At 33.4% G+C, this 19,094-nt stretch overlaps 1 protein-coding gene across 1 annotated transcript; it reads left to right on the top strand.

Annotated features, from left to right (window-relative positions):
• Window positions 1–17,158: 17,158 nt before the first annotated feature.
• Window positions 17,159–19,094, top strand: LOC112697044 (pentatricopeptide repeat-containing protein At3g26630, chloroplastic). The gene has a single exon (XM_025750030.3). The coding sequence runs from the start codon at window positions 17,440–17,442 to the stop codon at window positions 18,856–18,858; it is 1,419 nt and encodes a 472-aa protein (XP_025605815.1). The 5' UTR covers window positions 17,159–17,439; the 3' UTR covers window positions 18,859–19,094.

The following is a 19,094-nucleotide window of genomic DNA, read 5'->3' as shown; positions in this document are numbered from 1 at the left end:
GAGTGACATAGTTACTATTTTATTTAGCCTTTGAAATAGAAATGGTCAATAACAGTTAACACACAATTTTAATGCACATTTTTTTCTTTTCACCAGAGGAAAGAAAATGAGAAAGAAAGAGAAAGAATATGTCAGTTTAGTTCTATATTATTTTAGATTGTGTTTTGATAATTAATAAACATAAATATAATTATATAACTAAAATATTCATCAAAAAATTGTGTTGGCCGGGTGAAGTGATTTATAAGGATTTTTTATTTAAATAAATATATAAAAATTATTATTTATCAAAATACGCGGAAAAAAAAATCAAAATGCGCATAATCATCTCAAGTCCATCGCCTGTAAATCAGAATTACCCTTCAACTCAGACTTGGTGCATGCGAAATGGAGATTGTGTTAAAACAGCTCTGCTTGCTGGAAAAAGGTTTTTGGCGTGCTTGGAAAAATCAAGATGCTTCAAATGAACATATGCAGCACTTGTCAACAACACTCGAATTTTTTTGCTGTCATTATCATTATATAGAAACATGAGTGTTATTTATTTATCATAACTTATCCATGAATCAAAAAATAGTTATTAATATAAAATTATTGCACAGTTAGATCAAATAGTAGATATTGAACTATATTTCAGGAAATAATATTATTTCAAAATATGTTTATAATTTGATACCTAATTGAAAGGATGATTAATTTTAACTAGATTGCAATTATTGAAATATAAATTGAATAGAAAAAGAAGCAAGAAGTTCTAGTTCAAGTTCAATTAACATTTTTATTATTAATATTTCAATATTGAAGAATCAGTCTCATATTTTTATATATTAAAATTGCTAAACTAAAGTTACATAAAATCGAACTGACCTATTAATTAGATTACATAAGAACACAAGAGTATATTAAAATAAATGATGAAAACTTCAATTGAGTATAAAATACATAAGATTGACTTATTATTTTGTATATCTTGTGAGATTGTAATTATCTTCATCTAACTTCTAAGTTATTAATACATCTATTAATGTCCAAAACCCAACAATAGTGAGAATCTTATGCAATTGGCAATCTTCTCATCAAGGAATGGTTTAGAAAACTAACATAATCTATAACAAAACTACATAAATAGTAGTAGAGATTCAAATAAACTATCATTTTATCACTCTTCTCAATTTATTACATAATCTATAACTTTGCAGTACTTGATCCAAAAATTATTCTCTCAATTTACTCCTAAAAAGCCAAAAGAACTAAACCAATATATAATCATAGATGTTTCAGTTAATTCTATGTGTAGTACAAGAGAGAGTCGAATACAATAGTTGAATCATGCATACAATTAGTGGCTATTTCGTGGGTGCTCCACTTGATGTGGCCATTTTGTAGGTGTCAACTGCAAAGTGGTGGCAGATCTGCAATACTAGGGGTGACAAAGTGGGTCATTCCGTCCTAACTCGTCCCGTATCGCCTAGGTTCACGCCATGAACGAGGGCCGGCTGGCCAGCCCTACTAACTAAAATGAGTTCAAAATGCTAGTCCTCTCCACTTTTTAGCGGGTCGGCAGGTTAGTCCGCTTGACTCTTTTTTTTTTAAAATAAAATTCATTAAAAATAATAAAAAATAATTTTAAAATACAAATAAAAAATAGTCAAATTATAATATGATTTTTTAATAAATTTGTTCAAAATAATATTTGTTAATAGAACCATCTTTATTTTAAAAAATAAGTCACATAACTTGAATATATATACAAAATTGTAAAATAAAATAAATAAAGTTAATAACTAAAAGAATAACAAAAACAAAAAAAAAGTATTTAAAAATTATATAATTATTAATTTTGTAGCAATAATTATTCTTTTATTTAATAAAAAATAAAATAAAAGTCTTTGGCTCTGTAGACCGACCCGTCCCACCTTGCCAAAATCTGTAAATTTAGCAGTGCGAGTTTAGCAAATTTTTTTTATTTGGCAAGTTTCAAATTCTAAATCGACCCGCTTTTTTAGCGAATTCGACAGATTTGTCTAGCGAGTTTGACCTGTTTTGCGACCCCTATACAATACGCCAAATTTGCATGCATAAAGGTGAAACCGAATTTCAATTCATGGCTATTGCAGGTGAGGTGATTTGACACAAAACTTCTATTTCGCATGTGCTAAGCCTAAAGGATAATTTCAATTCGTAAACCGGACATTTGAGATGATCATGCGTATTTTAATTTTTTTTCTTTCCGGTGTATTTTGATAAATAATGATTTTCATATATTTATTTAAATAAAAAATCGATTCATAAGTCGCTGAGTATGGGACAACAAATACAATTTTGCAGAGCCAGCAGAAGGGTATGCCGGGTATACGAGACCATTCTTTTGTGCATGTGATCAACTTCAGGATTCAGGTGAACAATCTAGCTTATAATGATTAGCAAAAATGCTAGGTATATATTAAGGTGAATTTTTTGGTGTAGAAAGGGTTGTTGTTTTTATACGTGTAAAAAACTGCTGGCAATGTGAGATGAAGACAAGTGTCCGTTAAAAGACAAATTCTACACTGTGTTGCAGGTTGGATAGAAGGCATGTCCATGAAGTTTTCGTGTTGCGGTGATAGTTAATGATAGTATGATTAATTAAGAGTTTTTTGTAAGGGTCTCAATGTGGATTTAAAACAAATTTGTTTGTAGTGAATTTATTGTTTAATGTTGATCTTATTTTGGGCCATAAAGTATTCACTCTAAATGAATTTCAATGAGAATGTCTAACATGGGCTTGTCTTATGTCCAAAAAAATATTATGTATATTGTTATGATAATTATATTTGTAATTAATTAATAATTTATATTTGTAATTAATTAATAATTTATATTATTAATAATTATATTTGTAGTTAGTTAATAATTTATATTTGTAGTTAATAATTATGATAATTTATATCTGTAATTAATTAATAATTTTTATTATGTATATCTTTCTTCCCTTCATAATAAATAATTATATTTGTAGTTAATTAATAATTTATATTAATTATTTAAATTATAATTAATTATATTAAATTGTTATTAAATATTACGTATATTATTATGCTAAATTATAATTAGTTAAATTTGTTTAGGTAAAAAAATAAATTTAATTTTTACACATTTAAAAATAACTTTTGGTTTGGTTATTTATTTTTATTTATAAAATTTAAAAATGCTAATCACATTATAAAATTAGTCGTTACAAATTTAAAAATGCTAACTATATTATAATTTTTTAATATTAATATTTTTTAATAGTAAATTATTTTTGAATTCATAATTTGAATGATATTGTTGTAAAAGAAATAGTAATTAAAATAATCTTAATTATTTTAAGTACTTAATGTAGTGGGACTATAGCACGAACTAAAGTTAGTTCTTCCTAATGGAGAAAAGAGAGATGTTTTAAGTTCCTATTTATTGTTCATGCGTAAATACTGATGCGGAGTTACTTTTTATGACAGGTGGGCCATAAATAGGAATTAAGATGAGTTCTGGAGATGATCTCACTCTCTCTTCTCTCACCTTTTAGGCAAATTAGGTACCAATTTTGTAGGCACCATAGAACTCCCTATATATATATATATATATATATATATATATATATATATATATATATATATATCTCACAGTCTTCTTGACTCCTCATCTCTCCTATTTTTGCTCGTGTCTCTCTCGCTTCTCTTGTATCGCTCTACCTATTTCCCAACACAGGCTGTTTGGTTATCTAACGCCACTATTAAAAAAGTTGCTAGAAGAAATGTAACGAGAACATCATGCCGAAAAAAATTCTGAATCAAACCAAGTCACAGTATGATGTGGCTAGAAGGAACGTAATAAGAGACAATAATTACTCAACACTTAAATTTAACAGGTATATTTCCAGGTCATTTCCCAACACCCAGGACATTGATTTACAATCATTTCATTGAGACATTCCATTTTTAGTATCTAAATAAAAAAATAACAAATGGGAGGGTTGCCAACGTAGTTAATCATGCCGTACGAATGATAATTAGACCATTCTTATATTCTACAGTCTATATGCATGTACGTTGGGTTAACTAATTTACTCATGCTCACAACATTCTAATGTTAATAGGATGATGATGTGTTTAGGATGAAAGCCATACGATCTATAATTTGTTAGCACAAGAAATTCATGTCCCTTGTTGCTATGTTTCATTAACCATAGTGACATTTTTGGTCCTCAATCCAATAACAATATCTCATTCATAGAGTTAATGGGCCTCAAGACCGTTGATTCTCAGTCCACCCTATGTAAAAAATACACTCCTACTGCATATCAAGAAGCAACTATTCAACCTGATTGAAATAAAAAACAGTACATCATAACACTAATTCACAACAGTAAACAGTTAATCCCTCTATCATCCAGGTACAGATACATGCAAAGTGTCATCTTAAAACATCTGACTTTCCCTTACACATACGGTATTCATGCAAAGTGACTATATACTATTCCCAGACAACACATTTTCAAAAACATACTCGACAAAACGCTAGCTGAGGTTGCGGAGCACTTCCATAACCTGCATAGAGACAAAAGTAAATTAATCCAATTTTTACACCGCACCCTAATTAATGACTGACAAAACATGCCAAACACACGATAGTACAGTTTGGAAGTCGTGATTACCTCCCTAGTTACATCGGCAGGGTCCAGTAGATGTTCCGACCTAACACTTTCGTTTTGCGTCATTCTTATCACGTCTTCGCCAAGACCAAGCGGGCGATACGGAAATACAAAAAAAATTGGGATAAGACATTTTAGCAAAATAAAAAAATACAAAAAAACGCTTGACAAATACATATTATTATTTTTTCTGACAGTGATAGATGTCATCTTTTTTTCCCTTTTTCCTTTAAAAGAAATCATTTTACCATTTGGTCATGAAAAGAATTAACATCTTTGTTACACTGACTACAGTTGCTTTGAATGTGATTATAGAACTACTTGTTCAACATGCTTTTAGGATACACAAGCTGTTGCCCACGCTCAGGTGGAAATAGTCAAAGAAACGAAAATAGAGGTGGACAAGAAAATAGAAGCTAACCTGAAAGCAATTACAGAATTTAAGGTTGCAACATATATGGCTCTGAGGAATGCAGATATGACAGATTCTGTGTTAGAAGTAGTCAAGGATGACCCAAGAAGGTGGCGTGAAGAACAAAACAGCGATATGGGCTACACAGAAAATTAACCAACCTCGTCAATCTCCTTGCACATCTACAAAGCAATAGAAAGTCAAAGATCAAATATATGGATAGTGTTCAATTTATAACAAAAAATAAGTAAAAGGGAACCATATTGGTTGTAGCAATTAAAATTTTGCCCTTTCTCTTTCGGATTTGGGGTTTCTTAATCAACTACAAGTCCAGCACGATCATCTTACGAATGAACAACTTCCATAAAAATATTTTGCAAACGCAGATAAACTCATTCTTAAAATCTGTTTCAAAGTATTTAGCAGGGAGACTATATATGTAATCAAACTACTTTGGCATATTAACATTGCAAATTAGCAATTAATAACACTCTTGCTTGCTAAAATTGTGCGAACTATTTAAATTAAGTTACCATTGAAAATTGAAATGGAATGTTTAAATTAACTTCTATTATTACAATTGTAAACTTTAGGCACAAATTTATTGGGATAAAAAATTATGAACACGATCCTACAAAGGTAGAATCAAAACTCTAACCTTTTCTTAGGAAGCACATCATATCTTCACCTAAACATGAGCATACCTACATTTCAGAGACGAAAAAAACTTATGGCATAATAGTTTCATCTGGACTTTGTGCAATAAAAATATACAATGCATATCTCCACCGGCAGATCACGATCGATGGCAGTCTCGCTCAGTTTTGGTTTTTCATTTTTTGTGCACCGACACAGTCCCACCCGCAGCACAGCGCACTCCCTAGTGAAGCTGACCAATCTCTGCCAATACACGTGGAGTCACCACTCAGGGAAACTCAGCCTCGCTTCGGCGCCGTCAGAAGAGGAGCAAGTTCTTCTCTCTATCTAAGGTTTTTATTTTTCCTCCGTTAAGTTCATCCCCTGGGTTACCCTATTTCTATTTCCAATGAAACAACCTGAAACTACCACCAAAGCCATTTTTTCTACTCCATTTACAAATACTTTATAACAAAAAAATCCACTTCAGATAGGCCAATTATTAATTATCATAACGGATCCCGTAATACAACCTAATTAATATACTTCATCCTGTAATATTCTAAACTCACCTGTCTCAACATTCACGGATTCACAATCTTCTTTGCACACTGCCACCAGCTTTCTCAAAATTGGTCTCATGAAGTGGACAAGTGTCACTGAATTATTCTGCCACCACATTTCTATACGTGTAGAATATAACTTCTTTTCTACACCAGAGAATCCACCATATATTAAATTCATTCATTAAAATTAATTATTATTTATTTATGTATACAATATAAGTAATTTTTAGCTAACCTTTATATGAATAGAAAATTAAGTATTTTTTATTATTTGTTTAATTATTATTAGAAGAATTAATTTGTAATTAAAATAAATCATTCTTTAATCTTAATTAATTAAACTAAATTATTACTAAATTATGGTAATTTTTTTTGCAAATTACAATAATTTTTAAAGATATTTTATTTTATAATTTTCAATTTTTTGGCCTGTCCAATTTTTTTAACATATTCCAAAAAAAAGGAAAATCAAAAGATAAAAATAAAGATTAAAAAAATTCAATACAAAAACAAAACAGAAATTAAAAATTCGAAGAACAAGAATAAGAGAATTAGAGTGCCATCTTATTAGAGATATTAATCATGCGCACAATACTTATATTTCTCCAATAACAAATTTAATTAGGACCTTATAAACAACTAAAAAAATTAAAAATTATAATATATTTATACACTTGTATATATGTAATTGTACTGGATGCCTCCGGTACGAGTTGAGAGATGAATCAGGAACTTGCAGGTCGAGGCGGATGTCGGATTATTTGACTGGAGCAATGGGGTGTGGTACCTGTAAAGACACTCCGACGGTCAAGTCAGAATGGATCTAAGAGGTAGAAGATGTGAGGAATGAATGAATACCTGGAGGGACCTAGGTCTTCTATTTATAGGTGATGGTAGCTATCTTATCTTATCTTGTTTGGTTAAGATAAGGGAGACGTTTGAATTCGAAAGTTGGTTAGGAGCTCTAGTGGGCCGGTTCTAGGCCTTCTAGAATGGCGAAGCGGGTCGGACCCGGGTAACCGGATTCGGGAACCATTCCGGGCGTAGGATCCGTGGGCCAAATCTGTAACAGTTGCCCCCGGAGCGAGAGAGTGAGGGTGCTCGGTCTCATTGCTGGAGGAACCTTTTCCTCGCCGTTTGTGGTTTTGGCAAGGAGATCGTTATTTGGTTTTTCCGGTCGAGGTCGACGATTTGGGGAGTTCCTGGCTGTTTCATGGTTAGACAAGGAGCATGTTGTTTGGGCGTCTCATCACATGTCGGGTTTGATGACCGTTCCGAAGAAGGGCCTGGAGATCGAGTCTGGAACAGTTGCCTCTGGAGCATGAGAGTATGCTTTCTTGGTCTCAATGCTAAGTCATTGGGGAGTCCGATAATTTGTAGTTTGAGAGACTGTGAGGGTCCTGGAAAGGGCGTGACATCATCTTGCATCAATTGATAGGATGTTGGTCAGTCTGGCTTTCTGCGAGTTGGAAGACCGTCAGCTCATGCTTGTTTTGTGTGGCCTTTTTTGGGCCGTTATTGTGAACTTATTTTAGGCCTCTTGGTGGGCCGATTTCAAGACTTTGTTTATTTAGCTTTATTTGAATTTCCGTTTTGTTGGCTTTGTGGGTGATCGATTCACGAGTCACTATTTTTGTTATTTGGATATCCGTTTTATTATTTGGATATCCGTTTTATTGGCTTCAGAGTGATCGATTCCCGGGTAGACGTTCACTTATTTGGATATCCTTTTTATTATTTGGATATCCATTTTTGTTATTTGGATATCCGTTTTGTTGGCCTCGGGGTAATCGATTCCCGTGTAGCCGTTTACTTATTTGGATATCTGTTTTGTTATTTGGATATCTGTTTTATTGGCTTCGAGGTGATCTATTCCCAGGTAGCCGTTTACCTATTTGGATATCCATTTTGTTGGTCTCGGGGTGATCGATTTCCGTGTAGCCATTTACTTATTTGGATATCCGTTTTGTTATTTGGATATCTGTTTTATTGGCTTCGAGGTGATCGATTCTCGGGTAGCCGTTAACTTATTTGGATATCCGTTTCATTATTTGGGTATCCGTTTTGTTATTTGGATATCTGTTTTGTTGGCCTCGGTGTAATCGATTCCCGTGTAGCCGTTTACTTATTTGGATATCCATTTTATTGGCTTCGAGGTGAGCGATTCCCAGATAGCCGTTTACTTATTTGGATATCCGTTTTGTTGGCCTCGGGGTAATCGATTCCCGTGTAGCCGTTTACTTATTTGGATATCTGTTTTGTTATTTGGATATCCATTTTATTGGCTTCGAGGTGATCGATTCCCAGGTAGCCGTTTACCTATTTGGATATCCGTTTTGTTGGTCTCGAGGTGATCGATTCCCGCGTAGCCATTTACTTATTTGGATATCCATTTTCTTATTTGGATATCCGTTTTGTTGGGCTCGGGGTAATCGATTCCCGTGTAGTCGTTTACTTATTTGGATATCCATTTTGTTATTTGGATATTCGTTTTATTGGCTTCGAGGTGATCAATTCCTGGGTAGCCGTTTACTTATTTGGATATCCGTTTTATTATTTAGATATCCGTTTTGTTGGCCTCGGAGTGATCAATTCTCGGGGGTAGCCGCATTTGGTTCGTGCCGTCGGATGGGGCAATGCTTTTGAAAAAATGAATTTCATTTGTGGTTTGGGCCTCGTTAAAACCTCCCGATGTGGGTAGGAAAGAGTGCCCAGTAAGAAAATATACGATTAAACAACTTAAGCAATAAATGCAAGTGAAAAAGGCAAAATATAAAGGGTAAAGAGATAGTCTTAAACGACCTCAATCTTGTTGTTTTGGAAGGATGTTTCTACATATCGTAGCGCCATAAGTTGGTGGAATTTCAGGATCTTGGGAGCTTGGTCCCGTCTAGTCTTTTGAACCTGTAGGCTCCTTTTTCGATTGCCGTCTTGATTTGGTAGGGAACCTCCCAGTTGGGTGTAAGACGAGGTCTCCTGGTCCAAAGTCTCATCGTACCATGCTGTCATTGTACCTTAATCTTATTCTCTATTTTAGGGCTAGCACCCATATATAGGTGTGCTATGCTCCTGCCCTTGTCTACAAGGTCCCACTCTACTTCTTTGTCATTTTCTCCCATGGTTCTGCGTGGACTTTGGTCTTGGCGTGCATCGAGGTCGGCGAGGAAGATGCTTGCCGCGTCTCGGGATCTCTTGCGGAGGACCGAGCTGGTGTTCTCACACTCTACTGTGACTTCCCGGTCTTTGTGTATTGTTTCGATAGTGCCATTATCGGCCCAAGACTTCATGATTAGGATCTTGGTTAAGATGACGGCAGATAGGTTGTTGATCATCTTTTTTCCGAGGATGATGTTGTAGGCAGTGGAGTCCTTGAGGACCACAAACTCTGAGAGGATGATCTTCTTCTGGCTTCTGGTTTCGATGGTTAGTGGTAACACTATGGAATCATCCGGTTTGAGAAACTTGTCTCCGAGTCTGGTAACCCAGTTGTGGTGGGTTTGCAGATTTTCGTTTCAAAGACCTAGCTTGTCGAAGGCTACTCTAAAGAGGATGTTGGAATCAGCTCTGGTGTCAACCAGTATTCTTTTCACAAGTCTGGTTCTGACTTTTGTCGAGATGACGAATGGGGCGTCTTCTGCCGAAGTGCCATGTTGGCAGTCATCGGGAAAAAATGTGATTGCTGCTAGAACCGAGGAGATTAGTGCTTGGTTTCTTACGGCTAGGACTTTGAGATCCTTTTTTTATTGATGATTTTGACTTTTTCAGCACGTCCTTTCCAATGATGACATTTACGATTATGGTGGGGTCAGTTTTTGGAGTTTCTTGGGATGCCTATCGTATCGTCTTCGAGTTGCGTCCTTTACGTTCTTGTGATCTTTCTCCTTTAGTTCTCTGAGGTCCTCGAATGATTTTGACAAACTCAGGGAGTTTGCTGTTCGAATGTCTTATTCGAGGGCGTCTTTTAGGTCGAAGCAATCTTGGATTTTATGCACATATTATCGGTGGTAGTTGCAGCTTGTTGTAACCTGTCTGTTACTTTAGCTGTCGCACTTTTGTAAGGATGCCTCGTTCTGCTATTTGGTGGCAGATGTCAGTGATGGGCACGGGTAGGGGGTGTAGTTCGAGAACTTTCCAATCCTAGGTGGTCGGTTGGCGTTCACGGGTTTGAGGTGCTCTTTTGGTTTATCTCTTGGTGGTGGGTTACTACGAGGTGCCGTGTTACCGTGCTGCCATTTGTTGGCGGCCACGACTTGGCTTACCTCTTCATCGTTTATGTATTCCCTTGTGATGCTTTGAATTTCGTTCATAGTCCAAGTTGGTTTGGTGGTGAGCTGTTTCTGGAAGTCTTCATTTATGAGGTCGTTGGTTAGACAGAGACTGACGACTGAGTCTGTGAATTTGTCGGTCGTTAAGCACTCATCGTTAAACCTATCGAGGTATTTTCTTGTGGATTCATCTTCTGTTTGGGTGATTTCGAGCAACATGATGGGGTGTTTTGCTTTGGTGATCCTGGTGGTGCACTGGGCCATGAATTTTCTGGAGATGTCATGGAAGCTGGCTATGGAGCCGTTTGGAAGGATGTTGAACCATTTGATTGCGGGGCCGGCTAAGGTTATCGAGAAGGCTTTACACCGGACCATGTCGGCGGCTCCTTCCAGGTTCATCCTGGTCTCGAAGGCCGTTAGGTATTCTTGGGGATTTTCGGCCCCGTCGTATTTCATGTCAGTGGGCTTGTTGAAGTCCTTCGGGAGTTTGGCTCTCAAGGATTTTTCTGTGAACAGGATGGCTTCCATTATCACATGCATGTTTCCTGCTCGTTTGGCCTCCCGATGGTGTCTTCGATCGTCTTTTCCGCGTCAGTGTTTCAGGTATAGGAAAACGCTGTGGTCGTGCCGTTTGCTGCATGTGTGCTCAAGCGGCCTGGTGTTCCTGGTATTGCGGTGAGATCAGGTCCTGGAGGTTGCTTGGCTTGCGTGCTCCGGGTGGTACCATTCTTTGGGTGTAACTCGGCCTTTGGGGTTTTGCACCCTGAGGCACAGCTCTTGGATTATCTGGATTGCCTTCTCTCCCAAGCCGTCGGGTGGCCGGGCTTCAGTGGGAGGACGGTTGTCTTCTCTTGGTTATTGCTAGGTTGGGATTGGTTGGCGATGTGCCGCGCTTATTATCCTCCTATGAGTGGGAGGAATGTTATCTTGGAATTCAGGAGTTGGTCTTTGTGGGTTTGAGTTGGGGTGTTGGCTGGAGGATTGCTCCTCAAGGTTCTCCGTCATGCCGTCACGATTTGGTAATCCTCTACATCTATGCAAGAACCTTGAGAACTTTCTTGATCTCTTGTCTCCTGAGAGGTCTGAGCTTGGCCACGGTGGTGACGTTAAGGAGGTCATTCATGATGAGCTTCCTTATGAATTTTCAGTAAGGTTCGAAGGGGGATCATGGCGACAGAGTTGTCAAAGGTGAGGTGGCGGATGGCACAGGTTTGGAACCTAGTGTTGAAGGAGGTGACCTCGTGGGTTTGGAGGGAGAGCTTGAAGAGTTCAAAAGAAGAAGCAACCACGACAGGCATGGAGCCGAAGTAGAGGGAGAAGATAGGACCATGGCGCTTGGAGACACGGATGAGGGAGTGGTGAATGAGAGGGTCCAAGAGGTGAAGGTGTCCCACTAAAAGGAGGCGAGACTTTGGGCTCAAAGGATTTGGAATTTCACCGTTGGAGAAGGGCGAAGGTGCATAAAGAGTGTTATCACTAAGAAGTGATTGCAAGTAACATTGTTCCTTTGGGATTTCGCCATTGGAATAGGACGAAGGTGTGATCACTGCAAAGGTGATGCAAGTTAAAGAAACATTATTCCGTTTTGCTCTCAGTTAGAAGTAAGAAATCAAGTGAGTGAATTTGAAGATTGCTCTTCTGGGTTATCTGTCATGCCGCTACGACGTTGCAAATTCCCCACAGACGGCGCCAATGTACTGGATGCCTCCGGTACGGGTTGAGAGATGGATCGGAAACTTGCAGGTCGAGGCGGATGCCAGATTATTTGACTGGAGCAATGGGGGTGTACCTACAAAGACACTCCGATGCTCAAGTCAGAATGGATCTAAGAGGTAGAAGGTGTGAGGAATGAATGAATACCTGGAGGGACCTAGGTCCTCTCTTTATAGGTAATGGTAGCTATCTTATCTTATCTTGTTTAGCTAGGATAAGGGAGACGTTTGAATTCGAAAGTTAGTTAGGAACTCTAGTGGGCCGGTCCCGGACCTTCTAGAAGGGCGAAGCAGGTCGGACCCAGATAACTGGGTTCGGAGACCATTCCGGGCGTAAGATCTGTGAGCCGGATCTGTAACAGTAACATATAGAATGTCATTCAAACTATATACATTTTAGCTGTTAGTTATAAAAAAAATAATGTCACGCTAGTTATAAAAAAAACTCCTCTTACATTTGAAGCTTTTGCCGTTTTCAACTTCTTTTTTTTTTATTTTTTATGACTGAAAATTTGAAACATATTAAAAAAAATTAGATAGATTGAAAAATAAAAAAAAAATATTTTTATAATTTATTATAATTTATAAAATAGATTTTATCATGGTTTAGTAATTTAATTTAATTAATTAAGATTAAAAATTATTTGACATGAATAAATTCTTTTAATAACAATTGAATAAATTATAAAAAATACTTAACTTTCTATTTATAAGAAAATTGGTTAGAAATCACCATAAATATATGTAATTAATTTATTTTTAATATGTATTATGTATTTCAATGTATATTTTATAATTTATATTAATCAATGAGTTGTTATATATATAAAGTGGGATTTGAATTTTCAACCCTTATTTAAGCTAATCATTCGACTAATTCAAATTGATTGATAATATAATTTTTTGGAAAAATTATTCTGAAGGACCGTTAGAGAGATTTAATTATTAAAAAGAACCTTTAATACCAAAACTAGTAAGAAGGACCAAATCTTTTTATAATATTTAAGAAGACGAACCAAATTTTTTTATAATAAAGAGATAAATCTTTTTATAAAAGGCCCTCTTGTCATGAAAGGTGCCCTTGAAGCTTAGCCCATACTGCTGAAGAAGCAAATCCAATTTCCACTCCTCCATGATTTCATAATCTCCTTTGGTGTAGCGTGGATAGTAAAAAGGCATTTGAAACTCTAAACAAGTAGTAGGATACTCTTGTTGAGTCAATCCTTCTTCAACAGTTTTGTCAATAGGGTAGTACCCCAAAACATGGCAAGCTGAGTGAACAAGCCATCTAAGAACCATTTAGACAATGTAATCTTAGAGGTAGTAGTGCTCCAATTTTATTTTCAAGTGAATCTTGTACATATTAAACATGTTTATATATAGGTGCACCGTGCACAACAATAGCATATACATGAAATAATTTCGGATAAAATTAATAAAAAATATTAAGATATTTGAATATTCATTCATTTTCTTGCTAATAATTGAATGGTAGACATTTATTATTTGATTATTTTTATTAATTACTTATTTATTTTTGTTTTGTTTTTGTGATCTTTAGCTAACCAGAAAAAAAGACAAAAAATCATAAAAGTAAAAAATAAATAAATAATAAAAATTATTAAAATTTTAGAAAAAATAAAAATTGTTAATATAAAAATTATAAAAAATAAATAAATAGATAGTTAAAAATTAATATTTTAATAATTAAATTTTTCTAACGATCTTTTAGAGTAATTTTTTAATTAATTAACTAATTAATCTTAAGTGAATATTCATACATATCTATATAACGTTGAGAATCAAACAACATATATTAAAGATTATAAAAATTAATTAAGGATATATTTATCTTCTTATAAAAAAATTTGATTCTTCTTCTTAAATATTATAAAAAAATTTGGTCCTTCTTACTAATTTTGGTATTAAAAATCCTTTTTAATAATTAAATCTTTTTAATAGTCATTTAGAATAATTTTCCCTAATTTTTTTTTTGGTTGCCTTAATATCTCCCAACCCACCAGATTATTTAAAGGTACCAAATTGCTGCATGATTGATAGGATAATTTTTTTTAGTATTATGATTGATAGTATGGTTAATTAGGATATCATGATGATAGGCCTTATTATAAGGTGGTTTTCTTTCTGTCATTAGATTCGATGATCCTATAAAGTTTGGACTATTAAGCGTGTGTTTGAATTACAGTTTGTAAATAGGAGTTTGCATAAAATTAATTTTGTAAATTTGATTTTGATAAGAAGTAAGTTTGTATTAAAGTGATTTATGTTTGGTAATTTTTGTATCAAAATTGATTATAGTAAAATAAATATTGTTTGATTTATATCATTTAAAATTACTTTTAGATAAAAAATTACTAAAATAGACCTTAACTTAAATAATTTTTTTATATTATCCTATAATTTTAATTTAGATATTTAAATAGATGTTATTAGTTAATTTTATAATAAAATTAATATTTACTTACTAAAAAAATAACATATAAAAATAGACAAAATATATTTTTAAATAAAAATAAAAATATAAAATATATATATATATAAAAGACTATTTAATCAAATATGTTACATTTTTTTAAGTATTAACGTAAGAATGTTATTTTAGTAATTTTTTATATCGTACTCTTATTCTAGTATTCTCAATAATCTTATTCTTAATATTAATTTGGAATCAAACGTTTATGATTTTATTATTATCTATAATTAATTTTTTATTTAATTTATTTTTTTAATGGAATCATAATCTATATTATAAAAAATTACACTAAAACATAGTATACGAGAATTATAATTATAAAAAAGAGTACTAAAAATAATAAAAAAAATTAAATATTTACTTTATAGTAATTGAAACAAATCTGAAAGTTCTTAGATGATCTTTTTATATACTATAATTTTAGTATTTTTAGTATTTTTTTAGTATGTTATAATTTTATACTATTATTATTATTTACAGTTAATTTTTTATTTAATTTACTTTACCTAATAGAATTAATAAATCATATTATAAAAAGATAATAACAAACATAGTACACAAAAATCACAATTATAAAAGTGTATAATATCAAATAAACAGTTGAAAAAAATAAAAATAATAAAAAATAAAAAATATAGCTCATATAAATAAAAAAAAACAAATTCTATAAATAATACAATAACATACATGAAGGATAAAGTTGTTAAAAAGTAAATAGATAGTTAGTATCCATGGCTAAAACCCCGTTAGGAAAACGTAGAAACTTAAAATAGTTGCTTCTTGTAAACGTGGTTTTTGTAGCAAAATCACTTTTGCATTCATGAGAAAAAAAATGCCAAACAAAAAAGTTGAAGCTTTCAAGAAGTCTAAACGTGCTTCTTCTCTTCCAACGAGTTTCCCAAACACACCCTAAATGGTCCATAACAAAACATGTTTCTTAATTTTTTCAATAATGACTAAATAGTCTATTTTTAATTTTAATTACAAATTAATTCCATATATTTTATTTAATCATAAAAATTATTTTTTATTTTATAAATTATTATTTTAGTATTTATCTATTATATTTATCAATAATCAAAACCAATGACGAATTAGATCTTCCATTAATCGTAATAATTTTTTGACAATCCCAATCGATTAAAAATTTATTTTTGATCTATTACATCCATCTAGAATTTTAAAATCGTGTTTCTTTAAAAATCAATCGATTGGATTAACAAAATAATCGATTGAATTTCAGGTCCCATAACCCAATAGATTGGTAATATGAAAATTTATAAGGTGCCGTCTATGGTGGCTTGTTTGCTTCGTGGCTATGGTGGCTAAATATGATAGAACCTATGAGAATTTGACAGTTGGAAGGGAGATGATTTTGACTTGGATTATGACCACTTTTATTATGATAAATTTGTTAAGCAGTGACGCCAAAGAGATCTGTTAGGAAACGGCCATGGACGCCGCCCAGATCCATGACCCTGGCAGGACGAACGTCTAGCTCGGAACTTTCGAAATTATTATGATCAATGAAAATCTATTGGAAAATCTGAAATTCAATCGATTGTTTTGTTAATCCAATAGATTGATTTTTTAAGAAATACGATTTCAAAATCTTCCACGGATGTAATAGATCAAAGATAAATTTTTAATTGATTAGGATTACTAAAAAATTATTACAATCAATAGAAGATCTAATTCATTATTGTTTTTGGTTTTTGATTATTGACAAATATAATAAATGAATGATAAAATAATAATTTATAAAATAAAAAATAATTTTTATAATTAAATAAAATATATAGAGTTCATTTATAATTAAAATTAAAAACAAATTATTTAACCATTATTAAAAAACTTAAAAATCATATTTTATTATAAAATTATTTAATAGTCAAACATTATGGGACTATAGAATCTTTTGCCTTTCTTTCTCTTGTTGGGCCAAAGAAGCAAGTTTTTTATCGCCCAGATTGCCACTCATTTTGCCCATATGAATTGACCGAAATGTTTTATAATTAGAAAATATAGCAAAGTAGCTCTTATAATATAACACATTGTATGTTGTTTTTAAAAATAAAAATATATGACTACTAGATTACATATTTATTGATGTCTAAATTTAAGGAAATTTGATCAACTTAATCATCACCATAATATGACATAATTCAATTATTGAATTAATAAAATTTATTACATATAAAAAATTATTTAATGATATAATTTAAGCAAACTTAGTATAATTAAATTATTTATTTATTATGAAATATTATTATTAAAAACGAATTTAAGTTAAATGAATAATTAACTCACTCATCCCCAAAAATAAATATTAGAAATTTGCCTTAGATAACAACCCACTAATCAATCTTTTATTGTGCTGAACCATTAATCCATTTGAATTTTCTTTTTTCTATTTCCTTTTTCATGCACTTTGACAAATAAATGCAACCTTATCCAGAGGGTCCATCATTCATGATTCAACCATTTTGTGAGGTCAGGCGTGTAGCAATTTTTTCACCATATCCTTTTTGTTGTTTCCATATATGCATGTGTGTATATGCATTTTTCTTCTTTTTTTTTTTCTTTTCTTTTTCCCTTTTCTACAATTTTGGTGTGTTCTGAAGCTTCCCAATTTGGCATTGGCAACAACAACAGAAAGCAAAATTTGGAACTGGGCATGACATGAAGGTAGCATGTTTCTGCACCCCAGATATTAATTATGTTTATTTTGGTACCCAAAGACCAAAATTTGGTTCAAAAGAAGCACTTTTCTATCTCCAAAGGTGCTCAAATTTCAAGCATCTCAGGCAAGTTCATGGAAGAATAATCCGTTATGGCCTCACACATGATCAATTACTCATTAGGAACCTCATTCAAATTTCTTCCTCTTATGGCAAATTGAACTATGCCAAATTGGTTTTTGAGCAACTCAATTCCCCAGATACCTTCACTTGGAATGTGATGATTAGAGCATACACTAGGTTTGGTTCCCCTGAAAAAGCTCTTATTTTGTTCACTATTATGGTGTCAAAGGGCATTGAACTTGACAAGTTCACATACCCTTTTGTGATTAATGCTTGCATTGTTTCTTCAGCAACTGATTTTGGAAAAGTTGTGCAAGCTTTAGCAATCAAAATGGGGTTTTGGAATGACACCTATGTGCAGAACACTATGATGAATCTTTACTTCAAATGTGAGGATGCTGATAATGGACACAAGGTGTTCGATAAAATGCGCGTGCAGGAGGTTGTTTCTTGGACCACGGCGATTGGAGGTCTAGTTGCTTGCGGACGACTCGAGGCTGCTCGGAGATTGTTTGAGGAAATGCCTTCTAAGAATGTTGTTTCGTGGACGGCGATGATTGATGGGTATGTGAGACACCAGCAGCCAATGGAGGCCTTTGACTTGTTTGAAAGAATGCGACTTGATGGTGTGCAGCCCAACGAGTTCACCCTTGTGAGCTTGATCAAGGCTTGTGCTGAAATGGGTAGCCTCAAATTGGGTAAATGGATTCATGATTATGCTTTCAACAATGACTTCAAACTTGATCCTTTCTTGGGTACTGCTCTTATAGACATGTACAGCAAATGTGGCAGTTTAGATGATGCAAGGCAAGTTTTCGATACCATGGAGGCCAAGAACTTAGCCACGTGGAACACAATGATCACTAGCTTGGGTGTGCATGGATTGAGGAATGAAGCATTGGAACTTTTTGAGGAAATGTTGAATAATAAGTCAAATGAAGTTCCTGATGCTATCACATTTGTTGGTGTTCTGAATGCATGCCTTCAATTGAATGATCTTGAACAAGGTCAGAAGTATTTCAATCTCATGACACAACATTATGGTATAACACCTTTGTTGGAGCATTATGCATGCATGGTTCAACTCTATAGAAATGCTAATGTGCTGGATGATATTTACACATTGGATAAGACAATATCAGTGGAGAAAACAAACAACTATGTTGCAGAGTTTCTCCAAGAGAACAAGATCATTGGTGTTGATGACATAGAGGAACTCCTGCAGAAGCATTACAGGTACTTGAATTGCTTAGAAGAACAAGTTGTAGATAATTTCTCCTCAAGTTCTTCACCTTAATTCCCAAGCTTCAAGTAGCTTGACAAGTACATATGGTTCATGAATTTTTACTCTTCGGATATGCATAGGAGTACCAGAGAAAATATATTCTAATTTAACAATTTTTTAAGATAGGAAAATGAAATGCTAGATTATAGAATTTTGTATCATCACTTTTAGCTTTGTGAATAATGTATTTGTATTACACCGTGTATTTAAAATTGAATAAATAAAAGAAACACTCTTTTGGTCTCTTA

The sequence above is a fragment of the Arachis hypogaea genome, chromosome 6 (assembly GCF_003086295.3).
Source record: "Arachis hypogaea cultivar Tifrunner chromosome 6, arahy.Tifrunner.gnm2.J5K5, whole genome shotgun sequence".
Classification (NCBI taxonomy): Eukaryota; Viridiplantae; Streptophyta; class Magnoliopsida; order Fabales; family Fabaceae; genus Arachis; species Arachis hypogaea.
This window is presented reverse-complemented; position numbering and strand designations above follow the sequence as displayed.